Genomic DNA, 16,062 nt, shown 5'->3' on the forward strand with positions numbered 1-16,062 from the left:
AGACAGCCCGGCCGCTGCTTCAAAGCTCTCGCCACGGCTACAGACACGTCGCCTCGTCTAGTGCAATTACGTGTTCAACGTTTCAACGCCAGGCTCAGGGCTCTGGTCTGTTTTCGTTTCATCGCGGAGCCCGGCACCGCGTCCGGCACAGAGCAGGCGCGCGCCCACGGCTTGCGGGGTAGCCACATGGGAGACGGAAACTGACAGGAGGTTTGGGAGAGGGCTCAGTGCGCTGCGTGTCCGGAAGCACACGTGGGACTGGAGGGCATTCTAACTCCAGGGGAGTTGGGTTTGCGCGAGAAGAGGTCCCGCAGAGAGGCTGCCCTCACCTGCCCGCCAGGGTGCAGGATCCACAGGCAGGTGGAGGGAGGAGGGCACGGCTCTCCGCAATTTACAAAGGGCGTTCACGCCTAACGCCAGGGGCCTCCGAGAGGAAGGAAATCAGGGCCCGCGCGCAGAATCGTGAGCGTGGAGCACAGCTGTGGCCCCATTTCACGGCTGTGAATACCGAGTCCCCGGGGGCAAAGTATGCTCGCAGGTCCTCCGGGCCGAGCCCGGGCGGGTGGGAAGCCCCGGGGGCTGCCGGCGCAGCGAGTCTGGCGGGGCTCCAGCTCTACGTGCAAGTCCCCGGGGAGCTCACAAACTCCCAGCTGCAGTCCGGACTGACAGTGCCAGGCAGGGCGCCGGGTCCCCAGGCGTGCCCGAGCGCGCGGACACGCACCCGCCCACCGGCGCCCAGCCCGCACCAGTTAGCGCCCAACTCGCCAACTCCGGGACTTTCGCAAAGCTCCCGAGGGCGGGGGAGCCGCGGAGGAGCGGGCCGCACCATCGCGGCGCGAGAGGGGGAAGCGCTGCGCCTCGGTGCCCGGCCGCGACCGGGCGGGTCCGGAAGCGCCTCGGGAAGGTCGGGGCGCGCGGCCGCCGGGCCGGGCTGGCGACCCCGGGGAGGGCGGCCGCGGCGCGCGGCTCAGCGGGGCCCGCGGGCGGCGCGGCGGCGGCGGTTCCCCCCCGGCGGCGGCGGCGCGGTGGCGGCGCCCGGCTCCCCGGCCGGCGAGCGGCGGAAGTGCCGCGGAGTTGGAGCGGGGCCGGCGCCGCGGCCGCTTCTGCTCGCCGAGCTGCTGCCGCCGCCGGGCGGGCGGGCGGACGCGCGGAGCTGGGGGCGGCGCGGCGGGGCCGGCGGGGCGCGGCGGGGCTGACCGGCCCCGATGAGGCGGAAGGAGAAGCGGCTCCTGCAGGCGGTGGCGCTGGTGCTGGCGGCCCTGGTCCTCCTGCCCAACGTGGGGCTCTGGGCGCTGTACCGCGAGCGGCAGCCCGACGGCACCCCCGGGGGATCGGGGGCGGCGGCGGCCCCGGCGGCAGGACAGGTGAGTCCCCCGGTTGCCTTGGGGTTGGGGACACTCCCTCCCCGAATTCACTGCTGACCGGCGGCTCCTTCCTCCACCGTCTCCTGTCTGCCTCCTCAGAGTCAGCGCCGGAGACTCTGGGGCTCTTCCCATTTTTTGGATGGGAAAATCGAGGAAAACTGAGAGAAAATTGAGCCCTGTCCGGACTTGTCCAGGGTCCCACGCCACTCAGAAACAGAGCTGGAACTAGAACCCAGGACGGAATTTCTTACCGTAGCTCACCGTGCTCCTTCCTGTCCCCATCTGGTGTTCCCTGACCTCTTCCAGCATCTGTCTCTTTTGGAGGTTCCTATCTGCATACCCATAGCCCAGGACGACTCCTGTCCATAGGAATGGAGGCGCTGGTCCTTCTATTTGGTGACCAGGTCCTCTCTGCTTCTCCTCCCCCCATCCCCACCTGCTGATCCCGGTGTTCCCTACACAGGTCAGCCCCTTTCCTGTTTTCCCAACTGCCCAGTGAGACACCTGGGCCTCCCTCCTCCCCTGTCCACATTTGTTCAACCTTCTTGTCCTCAGCCTTATTCCGTTATCAGACCCTGCGGATTCCTTGGAGGATGCAAAGATCATGCTCCCATGGCAGCTTCGGGCTTCTTGGGGTGGGGGAGGGAGTGAGCTCCGGGTCCTTGGGGGATCTGCTGCCCTTGACCTTCTGGGAGTCCAGAGGTGGAGACTCTGGTGGAGGGACCCCCATAATGTCCCAGAGGCTATTGGTGACCAGTGCCCTGAGGACTGAACACCAGATGCCCTCTCTGTCTCTTCTGAACTTGCCAGTCTGATTAGTAGTTGCATTTATTGCAGCCAAAACTGGGGTCTTAATTCTTCCTGCCTCCTCTGAAGTCACCGTGCATGTGTGTGTGCATTTAGACCAGCAGCTCCCTGGTGGCCAAAGCCCTGTCACATCACTCCTACCCTCCCGGTAGGTGCCAGTGAGTGTATGCATGCCTGAACTGTTTCATACGGTGGGACATTTCAGGTTTTCTTTCTTTTCCCTGGTCCCATGGGAAGGCATAATTTGTGCACCAGGGTCAGACTTGACTGATTGTTGGCTGGCCTCGAGGGAAGAGGCTGAATATTTTGATGGTTGATTGTTTCCCTTTTTCTTCCCAGTATCAGGCTGCTGTCTAGGCAGTCTGGCATCCTGAGCACAGAAAAGGCTCTTTGCTACAGAGCTGACCAATTTGAGCTCAGCCTGTCATTCTGGTAATTCTTTCAAACTGTCCCAGAGGGTCTGGCTGATCTTTCTGGTAGAGCTTACTGTTTAGAAACTAAGGGCCCCAACTCCTTTCCTAAACCTCTGGTTCAAACCCTGACAGCCGGCTTAGACCTCTGTCCCTTAAATATTGTATCTGTAGGGATTCTTCCTTCACGAAATCTCTTTCTTTCGTCTGTTCCTACCCTATAGCACCATCGGGGCTGGGAGTCCAGGGTTCTGTTCTCAGCTCTCCTCTGCTGTGTGTGTCCTTCATCCCCCCTCCTCTCCTTCTCTGATCCCTGCTTTCCTTCGGTAAAATGTGATTATTGGTCCAGCTCCAACATTCTGTGATACTGCCAACGAATCAGTGAGGAATACAGTGGTCAGTTCTTTTTCCTTTCTTGAGGCAGGAGTCCCTCGTAGCATCCCCAGTGGTGGAGGCTCCATACTGGACGCAGCCCCGAGTCAAGGGGGAATGTCCTGCCCAAGTGCAGACTCTCCTTTGGAGCCAGTTCTAAAATAGCTCTCGACATTCTGCCTCTGCCTGGAGAAAGCCCTCGTATTTCATTTGCCGTAGATGCCAGAGACATCCTGGTTTTCATTTTCTATAGACCCAGATGTGTAGAGAGAAGGTCAAGGTTAACTGCCAGTTTGGCCTGAGCTTTCAAAGTAAATTACTCACTTGTACAAGAGGGTATTGATGGAGTAAGGCAGCCCTTGGGCGTAGAGAGAGGGGAGCAACAGCTGGGTGCTGCTCAGAGCCCCTAACTGAAATGGACAGATAGGCTCATCTGGGAAGGTCTAGTTCCTGTTCATTTCTTTTTCTCTGGAATAGCATGATGAGGCGGTGATAGACGTGGTGACGGGGTTTGGTGGTGGTAGGGGGACATGCCAACTGATTATCCTCACTTTAAAGAAAATCTCTTCGCTTCCTGGGAGCAGCAGAACGGAGCTGTTTCCCCAATGATAAGCTCTTCTAGGTGCTACAGGATTCAGCATTCATCTGCTGCCTTTCAGGAACACCCTGCCAAATTTCCACACAGCCCCTTTTTGTTTCACTCTCCGGCAGATGCAGAGCACTGGGCTTGGCACTCAGTCCCTTGTTGGAACGTCAGCTGGCCTTGGGGAAAGAGGCTGACTTCTGGGCGCAGTGGTGCTCCGTCCCTCATCCCAGTGCACTGGAACGTGCACGTAGCACAGCAGGCCGCTATCTGGCATCCCGAGCACACGGAGCTTTTTCGACAGGACTGACCAGTTCTGAGCTGAGCCTGTCACTCTTGTAACTGTTGAGAGTCATCCCAGAGCACCTTGTTGGTGTCTCTGGTAGAAACAACCGCAGAGGCTCTGGAGGGAAGTCTGGCAGGACTTTATCCAGATGAAAAATGTACTCCTTATGGATTTGAGAGAAGTTTCCTTGAGGGTGACATATCCACTGTTTGAGCAGTACTCTAAATCCTTGGTTTCTCCACTGGATTGAAGAGTAAAGAGTTTCAAATTAAGAGTGTTTATTGTCTGCTACAACATACGCCTCCATAACTGCCATGCCAGCTGATCCTGGGTGTACCTCTGCAGCTGGGTAGGCCACTGATTTATAAAGGACACATAGTGCTTCTAGAATTTCAGTACTCATCTGGTTAGACTGTTGGCTTCTTGTAAAGCTGTGAAACCAAACAAGAAAAGCCAGTCTTGAAGCCATCTTCCTTTTAATTTGGGGGTCCCTCTCAGTCCAAGCCCGGTCTATTTAACATCTTGGTTTAATTCTATAGTCTGGGCTCGGTGTGGTGGCTCACGCCTGTAATCCTAGCTCTCTGGGAGGCCGAGGCAGGAGGGTTGCTTGAGGTCAGGAGTTTGAGACCAACCTGAGCAAGAGTGAGACCCCATCTCTATTAAAAAATAAATAAACAAATAATTATTAAAGAATTCTGTAGTCTGTTTCCTATTCCAGGCTTGGGAATGTGTTATTAAAAATCCATATTAGGCCAGGCTTGGTGGCCTACACCTGTAATTCTAGCACATTGATAGGCTGATGGGAGGGCGGATCACTTGAGCCCAGGAGTTTGAGGCTGCAGTTAAGGCCTTGTCTCTCAAAAAACAAACAAACAAAAACCCAGGTTAGGAAACTTGTTGCAGCCGATCCTCATTGCTGAGCCATAATCTCTCATAATCTCTGTGAGAATGACTTTATTGGATTATAGCATACATGGAACAGAAATTGATGGGATAATGGAATACCAATGACTTTAATTTTCAAGTGTCAGGGATTTTTCTCATTGCGTCAGAGCTGAACTTTATTCTTAGAACATCCAGACATCAATAGATTTTCCCCCCTTTTTTAAGTCTTTGCAGCAGCAGAGCCTTGCCTATCAGAAAGTTAAGTATGTAGAAATGTAGCCTTGATCTCTTTAATTTTCTACAGAGGGGCTGGTTAGATTGCTAATCACTTCTCTGTCTGCATACCCAGGTGAAATCTGATGCCACAAGGGCATGGTTGTTGATTTACCAGAGCAAATCTGGCTCCTTGCATTGTTCCTCTCATTCTGGGCTTGCTATCTGCCAAGGATCCCAGCTGAGGAAGGCTCAGGAACAAAAGGCCTGGCTTCCAGTCTTTTCTGCTGCCCTAAACTCACTGTGTGACCTCAAGAAAGTGACTTAACCTCTCTGGGCCTTGGAGTCCTCATGTATGCAGCAGGCTTAATTCAGCAGCAAAAAGGAAAGGCACATGTGTATTATAATGGTGCTTCTCCTCCCCTGGCCAGGGCAGACATTGCTAATCAATCTCTTTTTTACCAATCCTAGATTCGGCCCCAGACTGTTTCTCAGCACTGCTGCTGAAGTGCCATTAATGACATGTTGAAACTCATTGGCCATGCAGGGAATAGATACTTGGTTAGAATGTTTCCAACTCTAACATCCTCGGGTTCTGTGAGTTTGCTTAGAAGCACACGTTGGAAAGGTCTGGATAGTGGGAGTGTGTTTAAACAGGGCTCTGTTTCTAACTTGTAATGAGGCTACAACTTAAGGATATTTCATATTTGAATGCTTTTTCTCAGGCTGTAATCTAAGGATGTTCAGCCTTTAATCTGTTGGCTCCCGTGACATGGTAACAGATAATAGAATCAGGAGCAAAAAAGCAAAGGCCCATTTAAAAGATAACAATCTAGCTTGGTAATTGCACCTTGCCCATGCTCAGCTCTTACACAGAGATGGCATGAGGACCTCCTCACTGTATAAAAAACACCCCGAGGCAAACGTGGCAGCCAGAAGTGTCTTACGGCAGCTAAAGGGTCCTGATGGTGTTTGCAGCGGGTTCTGTGTTTTGCATTTTTCGGGTCTTCTGCATCCCATGTGTGTGTCAGAGCTGATAAGGGAAGCCTGGAATAAGAGTGTTGCATCTCCCGGAGAACCGCTGTCCTCATGCCCAGAGGCATGGGGCAAGGGAGTAGCCTATACTCTCCAAGTTCCTGTGGCCAAAAAGTGCACCGTGGCCTCCCCTTCCAGAAGTGTCTTGAGGCGGGGACCACGTCCTCTTCTAGCACATGGCACGAGGTCTGGCACGTGGAAGACAGTCAGGATGTGTTGGCTGAATGATTGAAATGTGGCAGAGCAGGCAGAGGGCTTCAGAAGCCATCTAGTCCAACCCTCTCATTCTGTAGGTGTGGAAACTGAGGCCCAGAAGTGGGCAGATCAGTTAAGCAAGTTCTCACAGGAAGCAGTGCAGCTCAGAATCCAGCTCTCCTCCAGGTTCTTGCTCTATTTCACCATGAAGATGTTTTCCTTCCACATACTAATGTTTGATCCTTCTCTGCCATTATTTCCCTCATAAGTCAAGATTATCACCCCAGGTTTCAGGGGCCAGTACTTCATGAGACCAATTATCTGCTGGAAACCACCTGGCTTTTCTGTTGAACCAGTTTTATAAATTTTCTTCCCAACTTTATACAGTCTTAATGCAACTAGAATGGATTAAACTTTAAGGGACACAGCTAGGAAGTAGAGGAATGAATAGGATGCATAGCACCTGGCATTATTACTGCTGTCCGTGGCAGACAGCTCATCTGAGCCTAAGTGCCACCTCAGATTCTGTCCGCAGCAAGGAACAGAATGAATTAAGCCACCTGGACTGAAATGGGTAAGGGAATATATTTGCTCCTCTGAATGCAGTTTGGCTTCAGTTATGGTGTGACCTGAAGGCTTGTGGTATTGTCAGGGCTCGGGCTCCTTTTCTCCAGGCCCTATTGGTCCTGACTTTCTCTGTGCATTGGCTTTGTCCTAAACTCAGTACCCACCCCCCCCCAGTAACAAAAAATGGCAGCAGCTCTTTCAGACCTCATATCCACGCCTAGATACTAGAGGAGAGGTCTGTTGCCTCTGGTGGCTTCTATAGAAGAGAGAGGAAACATCTTGACCGTCAGCTCTACCAAGATCTCTTTAGGTCTTATTGGTCCAGTTTGGATCTCATGTCATCTCTGAACCATTCACAATTGCCAGGAACATGAGCTATGCTGATTGACTTAACCTATCCTGGAGCTAGGGATGGGGTCAGGCCACCCGGATTTAGGAAGAGCAGTTTCCCCAAAGAAGAATCTGGGTGCTGTTGTGGGGAGGAAGAGAAAGAGCTCTAGAGAAGAAGCCAACACATGTCCCCTCCAGAGTCCTGCAGGCACAGCCTCCCAGGTGGTCATCAGTCAGTCCCTGGGGAGCAGACGTGGTCCTCAGGAGATAACCTCTTTGTGCCCTGGGCTCATTGTTGAGCACTGACCCTGCAGTCTGGAGGTCTGTATTGTCATCCCAGCTCTGCCACCAGTTGGCTGAGACGACTGACTGTGTGGGCCTCAGTTTTTCGCTGGGGAAAGCTTAGGTGCTATTGCTTGCCAACACAGCGAGGGATGCGATGAGCAGCAGTGGGAAGCTGTCTTAATTTAATCTTGCGAGTCCCGCTGCCGCCTTCCTTTCCCCTCACAGATGTTCTGAGAGCTGACCCCCGGCCCCATATACGCTAAAAGTCAATTCATTGAAAATTTCTCTTAAGCTGAAAAAGAACTGTCTCTTCAGCTTCGACTTTTTTTTTTCTGCCTGGCCCTCATAGCTGGAGGAGGCAGAGTGTTCATACTTTGGAAGCTAGAGGAAGCTAAACAATTCCGCTTGCTGTGGTGGGTGGGTGTGTATTTATGCGTGTGTAGCTTTCTCTCCATGTGTCTCTCTTCTCTCTCGCTTATCTTTGGACGGTTCCTGTTTGCTGCCCTCTGCTGAGTGCAGATAGGAGAGGAAAGAGAAAAAATCGGGCCCGTTTTCTCCTCTTCCTTTTGGTTTTGAGAGAATTCTGACCTTCAAATGCTGAATTCTCTTCCGCTCTCTCCGGTGATGAAAGCCACAGCATAGAATAACACTAATAAGTGGAACGATGATGTGGATGGTAATGAAGATGATGATGTTAATAATAATAATAATAATAATAATAATAACAGTTCCCATGGATTTTAGCACTTACTCCGCTAGGCCTTTCACCTGCACGTCTCGTGGAATACAATTGCAAACAGGCAGGAGCGAAGCAGGGCGGAGCAGGTGCTTGCCCAGGCTGGCGTTTGAGCCTGCAAGTGGACCCAGAGCCCACTCCTTAACCACTGTACTTGCTCCTCATCTGAGCAGGAAAAAGGACCCGTCTTCCACCCCTGTCCCTCAAGGCCCACCTGCAAGGCTGCTGTTGGGAGCCCAGATGTTTAAGCAGAGGGGAGAGACCGTTACCCTAAGACTGAACCTCTGCAGTAGCCACGGAGGAGTTCATGAGCTCACTGGGCAGTGGTGTGACCTTGAAGAGGAACCTCTGCCCCACCCCCTTCCTGAGGCCCCGCTGGCAAAGCGACTCCCAGTTCTCCCTAGTTTGGGACATCGTGGGGCAGTGTGTAGAGCTCTAGCTTTGGAGCCGGACGTCGCCCGATTCAAAACCCTTGGCTTGCGCAGGTCACTTCAGCTCTGTGCCTGGAATCCTTGGTCTGTAAAAGGGAATAACATGAACTGTGTTAGGGGTTCTTTTGAGGGTTGAATGAGTCACTGGGCAAAACCCTGAGCACAGTGCTCGGTGCAGAACAAGTGCTCAGTAAATGGAGTGACACCGCTGCCTCGGGGAAGTGCTGGCTGGTAGTAGGGACTCGGTTCTTCTTGGCTTCCCTATGACTGAGACAGGGAGGTCTACATACACCGTCCGTTGTTTGGAAGGCGAGCAGAGGGAGGCTAAGTGTTTGGCCTAACAGCACAAGGTTCAGAAGCAGGGCGAGACACAGTCTTGCTTATTTTGGGGTGTAGGGAGGAGGTTGTACACGCAGAAGCTGCTCTGTGTACCCTATGCCCTGACTCCTAGAATCCACAGCAATTGTTGGGGGTACCTTCCCACTTCCCACCTTGGGAGAGAACCTAGACCCTCTGTATCCTTCTAGATTTAGTTTATAGGCTGCCGCCTCCAGGAAGTATTCTTTGGTCACTCCAGTCCCAAGGGGTCACTTACCCTGGGCAGTCTTGGCTCCTCTAAGCCTCGATTTTCTCATCAGCCTACTTAGATCAGAAGCCCTTCCAGGAAGGCCTCTGGCATCCTTCCTCCCTGCTGCATTGCCCCGAACCCTGACCAAGCCCTGGCTAGGGCAGCACTCCCAAAGCCCTTCATATAAATTTGTCATGCAGTGTAGTAATTGTTTTTAATCTGTCCAGATTGTCTACTTCATGAACGCGGGGACTAACCTTTCTCTTGGTCACTCTTGTTTGCCCGGAATGTTTGCCGATTGACTGAGTGAGTGGACAGTATGGCCGGTGCTCAGTAACTGCTGGCCAAGTTGCAAAAAGCGTAGCCTTTGCAATGGTTCTTAAATTTCAGGGTGCTTCAGGATCCCCGGGGGAGCCTGTTATGGGTGGCGCCTCCAGGGCCCATGCCCAAGGAGCCCGACTGGGCTGGTCCAGGTTGGGCTGAGGATCACATATGTAACAAACCCTATTGAGGGTCCAATGAGGAACACACTTCTCTGTGCCCACGCCCCAGGAGATAGACTTCTCTTTCCCCAGGGGCCCGGTCTTCTTTTCCCAGGAGTGCTTCGGGATCTGCCTTTGAGCTTCTATTCCTGGGGAGTGTGTTTATCTGCAGCTCCCCAAGTTGCCAGTCGGCACCTGCAGGGGACCTCCGTGGTGCCTGTCAGTGGCGGCACCGTGTGAGAGGCAAGTGGATCAGCCTCCGAGTCTGGGATCGGGCTAGATGGTGCACTTCAGACGGCTGCGAGCACGGGCTGGCTTCCCAGAGTTCTGTTTCCCTCTGACGCCCAGAGTCTGCGGCCCTCCAGGATGGGCGCTCTGCCTTCCTGCCATAGCGCAAGGGTTAGGGCCTGGAAGTGGGTAAGGAGCTGAACTAGGGGTGTCCCGGGAAGGGGCAGCATCACGCAGACCCTCCGAACCTCTCCCTCCTGCTGGAGAGAGCAGAAGAGAGAGCGAGCGTGGGATTGGGAACCAGCCTAACCCGATTCCCAGGCCCCTCTCTGCCCCTTGCTAGCTCTGCGCCTGACCTCTGAGCCTCCAGGCTCCTCCTAAAAGCGAGCACGGTCATCACAACTTCATAGCTTCACGGTAATGATAAAATTAAAGATAAAAGGATTGAGGTGCAGAGAGGTTAAGTAACATATCCAGGGCCACACGGCTCGGAAGAGAAGGAAACAGGATCCCAACCCCCCTGGGATGCTTCCTTCTGCAGCCTCCGCCGGCCACCCACCGTGTGATCTTGGGGGAGTCAGAGGGTCTGTCCCCTCTCCCAGGGACCGAGTGGGCTGCGGTGGGAGGCTATCGCCGAGGACCCCATGAGCCCGGTGCTCGGATTTGTTGTTGGCTCTGGAAAGCTCTTTCTTTAGCTGAATGCCCAGGCGGCGGAGCCAGGGCAGGGATTACAGCGGGTCCCACGTGCCGCCTGGATGCCGCCCCGGGCAGCCTCCCAAGAGCCCAGTTCGCCCGGGTTGTGCGTGTCTGTGTGGGTCTCCACTGTGCGTTGCAAACGCGAGCAGAGGGGACTGGGGGGAGCTTCTGGAGGAAGGAGGTTTCTTCCAGGGAACAGGTTGGAAACATCTGGCGGGTGTGTGTGTGTATGTGTGAAAATTACTTCCTGCTGCTAAAGCACATTGTATGTTCTCAGCTGAAAACTGTTATTTTTTGCATGTTTCCTCCTGAGTATTGATCAGAGTCAGCTACTGACAGTTAAAATGTGTACGTGCATACGTGACTATTTGTGAAATAACCTGTTTCTAAATTTGGCACCTCACGGGGGGGGGGAAAAGTTAGTGATTCTGTTCGTGGAGCACCAGGGTCTGTAGTATAGATTCCTGGTTATATTATTGATAATAAACCTTAATGGCTGTTTCCTTCGAAGAGTTGCTTTTATTATTTATTTGACCTTTGTGTTGTGTGTGTGTGTGTGTGTGTGTGTGTGTGCGTGCATTTTTTAAACCTTACCTGTATACTTTAATGGAGGTTGCAAGCTGGTGGCCTGTGCACCACTTGTAGCCCAGAGATTCTTTTTGTGCCCCTCACACAGTGCTGGCCCATAGATGGTTGGGTGTCTTTATTTTTAAATCTTAGTAAGTTGCCGGTACCTAGACATTAGAACATTTAACATCTAAAAAAAAAAAAAAAAAAAATTCTCATTCCTAGTTTTTTGGGAAAAACCTAAAAGTCTGGCCGCTGGGCCCAGGATCCAGAATCATAAACATTTGCTGGCTCTGAGTAGCAGCGCCCCCTGCGTCACTGTGTGGTCTCAAACCCGGGTCCTTCTCCCTTTCACATAACTGGCCTGGCCGCGAGAGACGCTGGAGTTTGGGAGCCCAGCTTTATGACCTGCAAGCTCCCGTGGTCTTTTCCTTGTTTGTCCTCTTCATCTCAAAGTGGAGGCAGGGGAGGGCGTATGGTCCCCACTTCACAGATGAGAAAACTGAGGTCCAAAGGGCATAAGTGACATGGCTAGCCACAGAGCTGGTAAGTTGAGGCTAACCTTCTGACTCTAAGACTCATGTACTTTTCAGGAAAAACTAAAAAAAAAAAAAAAAAAAAAAAAAGTTGATTGCTTGGAAATGTGAATAAACCTTGGGCTCTTGCACAGACTCACATTTATATTCAGATGATTCCTATTGTATTTCAGCCCAAGAAACCATTTACCTTGCTGTTCTCAGCCTCTAGGTACCTGAAGTTGAGGTTTACCCTGTCTAATAAAGTTTGTTCCAGCCATGCCAGGGCTGCTGTAGGTTTGTTAGAAACGACATAGGGACAGAGTCCACTGGGTTTTCTGCCTCGTGCTTCCTGACACGTCAGGAAACCCTGGATGCGCATTCCTGTTATTGGGGGAGTGTTAGGATGTCACGGCATGTGAAGACAGCCTTCCCAGCAGAAATGGCACATGCTACGTTCTCTGCTCTGAGGGGACCTCAAAGGCATCCAGGGTGTTTCTGGAAAAGAGAGAACCTGAGTCTGAGCAGTTTGGGCCTTGCCGGGCTATTTAGCCGAACTCACCCACCCATGTCTCTGAGTGTAGTGCTCTTTGTCCGAGCAGGGATAGCTGTAGCTCTGCCTGCTGTTAAGGAACCTTCTCTTGGAGGCTGCAGGCGGCTCCTGGCATGGCCGTGGGGCATAGGGCGTGGGCACAGCTCAGCATGGGGGCCAGTCCTGGACTGAGAGTTACCTTGGTCTTTGAGTCCTAGCTCTGCAGCAGTAACAATGACGACCGTTCATTTATGGAGTTTTATTGCATGCCACGCACTGTGCCCATCTCATTTCATCCGTGCTCTAACCCCAGGAGGTGAGTGACTGTTGACATTTTACAGATGGGAAAAATGAGGCTCAGGAATCTTGAGTCACTTGCCAGGCCTGCGCAAGAAGCAAATGGTAGGACTCAAACTCAGATTTCTGACTCCCAGATTTGTGCCCTTGGCTACCATGTTTTACTGACTCCTGTGGGCAAGCCATTCAACCTCATGGCCTTCATTTCCTCGTCTGTGAAGTGGGAATTATACCTTCCTGGCACATGAGCAGAGTACAGATAAGAGGGACGGGTCAGTTTCCCAACCCCTAACTCTTCCTGCCACCCCTCCCTTGGGGCAGTTGTCAGCCACTATGGTCTGGTATGAGGCTGTCTTTCTTGCAGAGGTGGGACCCCTCTGCTCGCAGAGGTGGGGTCTCCCAGCAGAGATAGCCCCAGAGCTTAGGGTTTGCCTCTCCCTCCCTCCCTTCCCTTCCCCTGCCCTTCCTCCCCCTTCCCCTGCCTAGATCTGCTGTTCCTCACTCTCCCCTGGCAGCGGGAGAGGCAGCTGAGGGCTCCTGCTGCCCAAGCCGTGCCAGGGAACAATGGGGCATGTTAAGAAGGCTGCCAAGTGCCAAGCTGGAGGTATTAAAGGGACATTTGATTAGCTTTAACTCTAATTGTCAGGCTGTTGCTCTCTTTTTTTCTCGGTAGCAGTTAAGGGGAAAAAAGCCCTGGTGCGGATTTCCTCCCTCTCTGACTTGTGTGGGCTCGCTTTGATTTTGGGCTTGTGTGCCTCTTTCACCTCTCTCTCCTGCTCTCAATGCTTTTCTCTCTCTGTCTGTGCATGTCCTCTGTCTTTCCTGCCTCTGTCCCCCAGTTGTCTCTGTGCTGCTGTGCGTGTCTCTCTGAGCAAATATGATGAGATGTGAGACTAAAGGAGCCATAAGCCTACCACCATGGCATCCACAGTTTCAAGGGACCATAGCTTTCATCTCGTCAGTCTCCCTCAGCCTCATCCCTGCCGAGTGATCAGTATTCAAGTATTTTGCTTGAATACTCCCCAGTGATGGGGAACTCAGTTCCTTTTAGCTCAGCAGAGTCCTAGGTAATCTGCTGTGGCTCAGGGTGACCCAGAGGATTTCTTGAGTGCCCTCTCCCCATCTTTTCAGGTTCTGATAAAAATCTTTCCTTTCCTTGATCTTTCCAGTTAGAATTATTCTCTGTCTTTTGGAAATGCTTATAGAACTTAATCTGTACAACTTTAGTGGCATGAATGCGATGCGCTGTGTTTGCCCGTTCCCTAGGCAGAAGGAAGCAAGATAGAAGGAGTCTTCCCAGCAGGACAGCCCCTTGGGTGTGGCTCCAGCTGGAGAGAAGGAATCCCAGAGAACTGTCGTGTGAGCCCAGGCTTCCTGCAGTCTCCCCGCTGTAGCCAGTGTGTTTCCTGTGATCTTTGAGTCCAGAGACTATTTTAGGCTTTGTTGGGCCACACTGTCTGGCACAGCTACTCAACTCTACTGTGTGAAAGTGGTCATAGACGCTTCATAATGGAATGAGTGTGCTGTGTTCCAATAAAACTTTATTTGCAAAAGCAGGCAGCAGGCTGGGTTTGGCAGGCTGTGGTTTGCCAACCCCTGTTCTGGTCTTTTCCGTGTCAGAGAGCCCTGGGCTTGAGGAGGGTGGCCTGACCTCTCAGGTAGGAACCGCCTTGAGTTGCTGGGTGACCCCAGGTGGGTCACTGATCGGCAGGGCCTCAGTTCCCTCCCATGCAAGTTGTGTTGGCCGGGGGCAGGAGTTCTCAGGGGCCTTCCAGGTTTTGACACTCAGCAGGGTCCTGAGTTCTTCACTGGGTCGGCCCCAACTGCTATGTCTGACTGTACCTCTGAAAGTCTGAAATGGATTCCAAATCTACCCATTGCCTTCCCCCTTCCCATGAGCCTGTCATGTCTCACCTGGATTCCTGCACAGCCTCCCGGCTCTGCTCCCCACCTCCACCCTAAACTCCCAGTGCATTCTTCATGCACAGCCAGAGTACACACGTACACGTGTACGCCAGAACTTTCCATCCCTTTGCTGAAACTCTTGAGCAGCTTTCCACTGCTACACTGAAAATACGATACAAGCTCCTGCCTTGTCGGGCCCCTGCTCGGCCCTCCAGACTCACTTTGTTCCCCTGTCCCTCTCAGTCATCACACTCCGGCCATGTTGGCCTTCTTACACAACAAGCACGTCCCTACCTCAGGGCCTTTGCACGTGCTCCTGCCTGGAATGTTCTTCCCAAAGATTGTCACCTGACTGGTTCCTCCTCATCTTTTAGGTCTCCGTGCCCATGTCACCTTTCCAGAGAGGCCTTCCTTGAACCTGCTATCTGAAATACCTCTCCCCTCCTCGCTCAGCAACTTATCCAACTGTGAATTATCCACATAGCAGCTTAGCACTGTCAGAAATTACCTTGCTTATTTATTAATGTTTACTCATTTATTTCTAAGCTCTAGTAGATACCATGCAGGTAGGGAGCTTGTCTGTCTTATTCCCTACTGTATCCATGGTGCTCGTTCATGGTAGGTGCTCTATGAGCATTATTTGAATGAATGAATGAATGAGTGAGTGAATGAATGAATGCCTGTGTTCCTAAGTACCTGCCAGGCAGGACTCTGAATGTTCCACGTTACTTCTTGCATCCCGCTGTGTTTCAGTGGGATGCCATTCTGTTCTTGGCATTGGGAGAGACTGTACACTTTCACCCTTAGGAGGCTGTGCTCTCAGTGTGGGAAAAAACAGGCTTCCTTCTCCCCTGTGGAGATCAGAGGGCCTCAAAAGCCTTAGCTCCCTAGAGCAACAGTCAAAGGAGTGCTGGCCAGAGCTCTAAGGGGAAACCGTCTCACTGTTTCTCTCAGATCTCCCCATCAGATGCCATCCCCGTCCTCAATCCACATGGCTTCCTTGGTGGTGTCTCTGGATGAGCGTCCATTTGTGTCTCTCCCTCCAGACAGTCTTTAGAGCATGAATTACGTGACTTCTCTGAGATTCTGTTTTCTCCTTGGTTACTAGGAATGTGGACCCCCTGCATACTTCTTGTCCGGGGAGGGATTTGCTGGAGTTGGAATTTGGAGTCCCTGCAGTCTAGAGGGAGTCTTTTAAGGAAAAGGGCTGCTGGCTAATGCCCCGGTCTTTCCCAAGGACCACAGCTCCCAGGAAGCGGGTCTGATAAGTTGAACTATGTTCTCGGAAAGATAGCTTCAGGTCCTAACCCCTAGTACCTCGGAACATGACTTTGTTTGGCGACAGGGTTGTCACAGGTGCAACTGGTTAAGATGAGGTCATGCTGGAGCAGGGTGGGCCCTTAATCCCATATGACTGACCGGTGTCTTTCTAAGAAGAGAAGAGACATGGAGAGGGGAGATGGCAGCGTGAAGACGGAGACAGAGATTGGAATTTTGCTGCCGCAAGCTAAGGAACTGCGGGGGCTACCAGAAGCTGGAAGAGGAAGCATCCTCCGCTAGAGGCTTTGAGGGAGGATAGTCCTGCTAACACCTTGATTTCTAATTTCAAGCCTCCAGAACTGTGAGACAATAAATTTCTGTTGTTTTCAGCCACCCAGTTTGTGGTGCTTTATTATGGTAGCCCTAGGAAACTGATACATGGAGCGTTTTCCACTTTCTCATCAGATTGTTTTCCATGTGTGCGTGAGTGTGTGTGTGTGTGTTGTGTTTGTG

General features: G+C 52.4%; 1 protein-coding gene across 1 annotated transcript in view; it reads left to right on the forward strand.

Moving 5' to 3' along the window:
• The first annotated feature begins 1,076 nt into the window (after positions 1 to 1,076).
• GALNT10 (polypeptide N-acetylgalactosaminyltransferase 10) overlaps positions 1,077 to 16,062 on the forward strand; it is a 191,022-nt gene continuing 176,036 nt past the window's right edge. The window contains exon 1 of the mRNA XM_020283734.2: positions 1,077 to 1,364. Within this exon, the coding sequence (XP_020139323.1) occupies positions 1,206 to 1,364 (159 nt within the window). The 5' untranslated portion in view covers positions 1,077 to 1,205. The remainder of the gene's footprint in view (positions 1,365 to 16,062) is intronic.

Source organism: Microcebus murinus, chromosome 21 (assembly GCF_040939455.1).
Source record: "Microcebus murinus isolate Inina chromosome 21, M.murinus_Inina_mat1.0, whole genome shotgun sequence".
NCBI lineage: Eukaryota > Metazoa > Chordata > Mammalia > Primates > Cheirogaleidae > Microcebus > Microcebus murinus.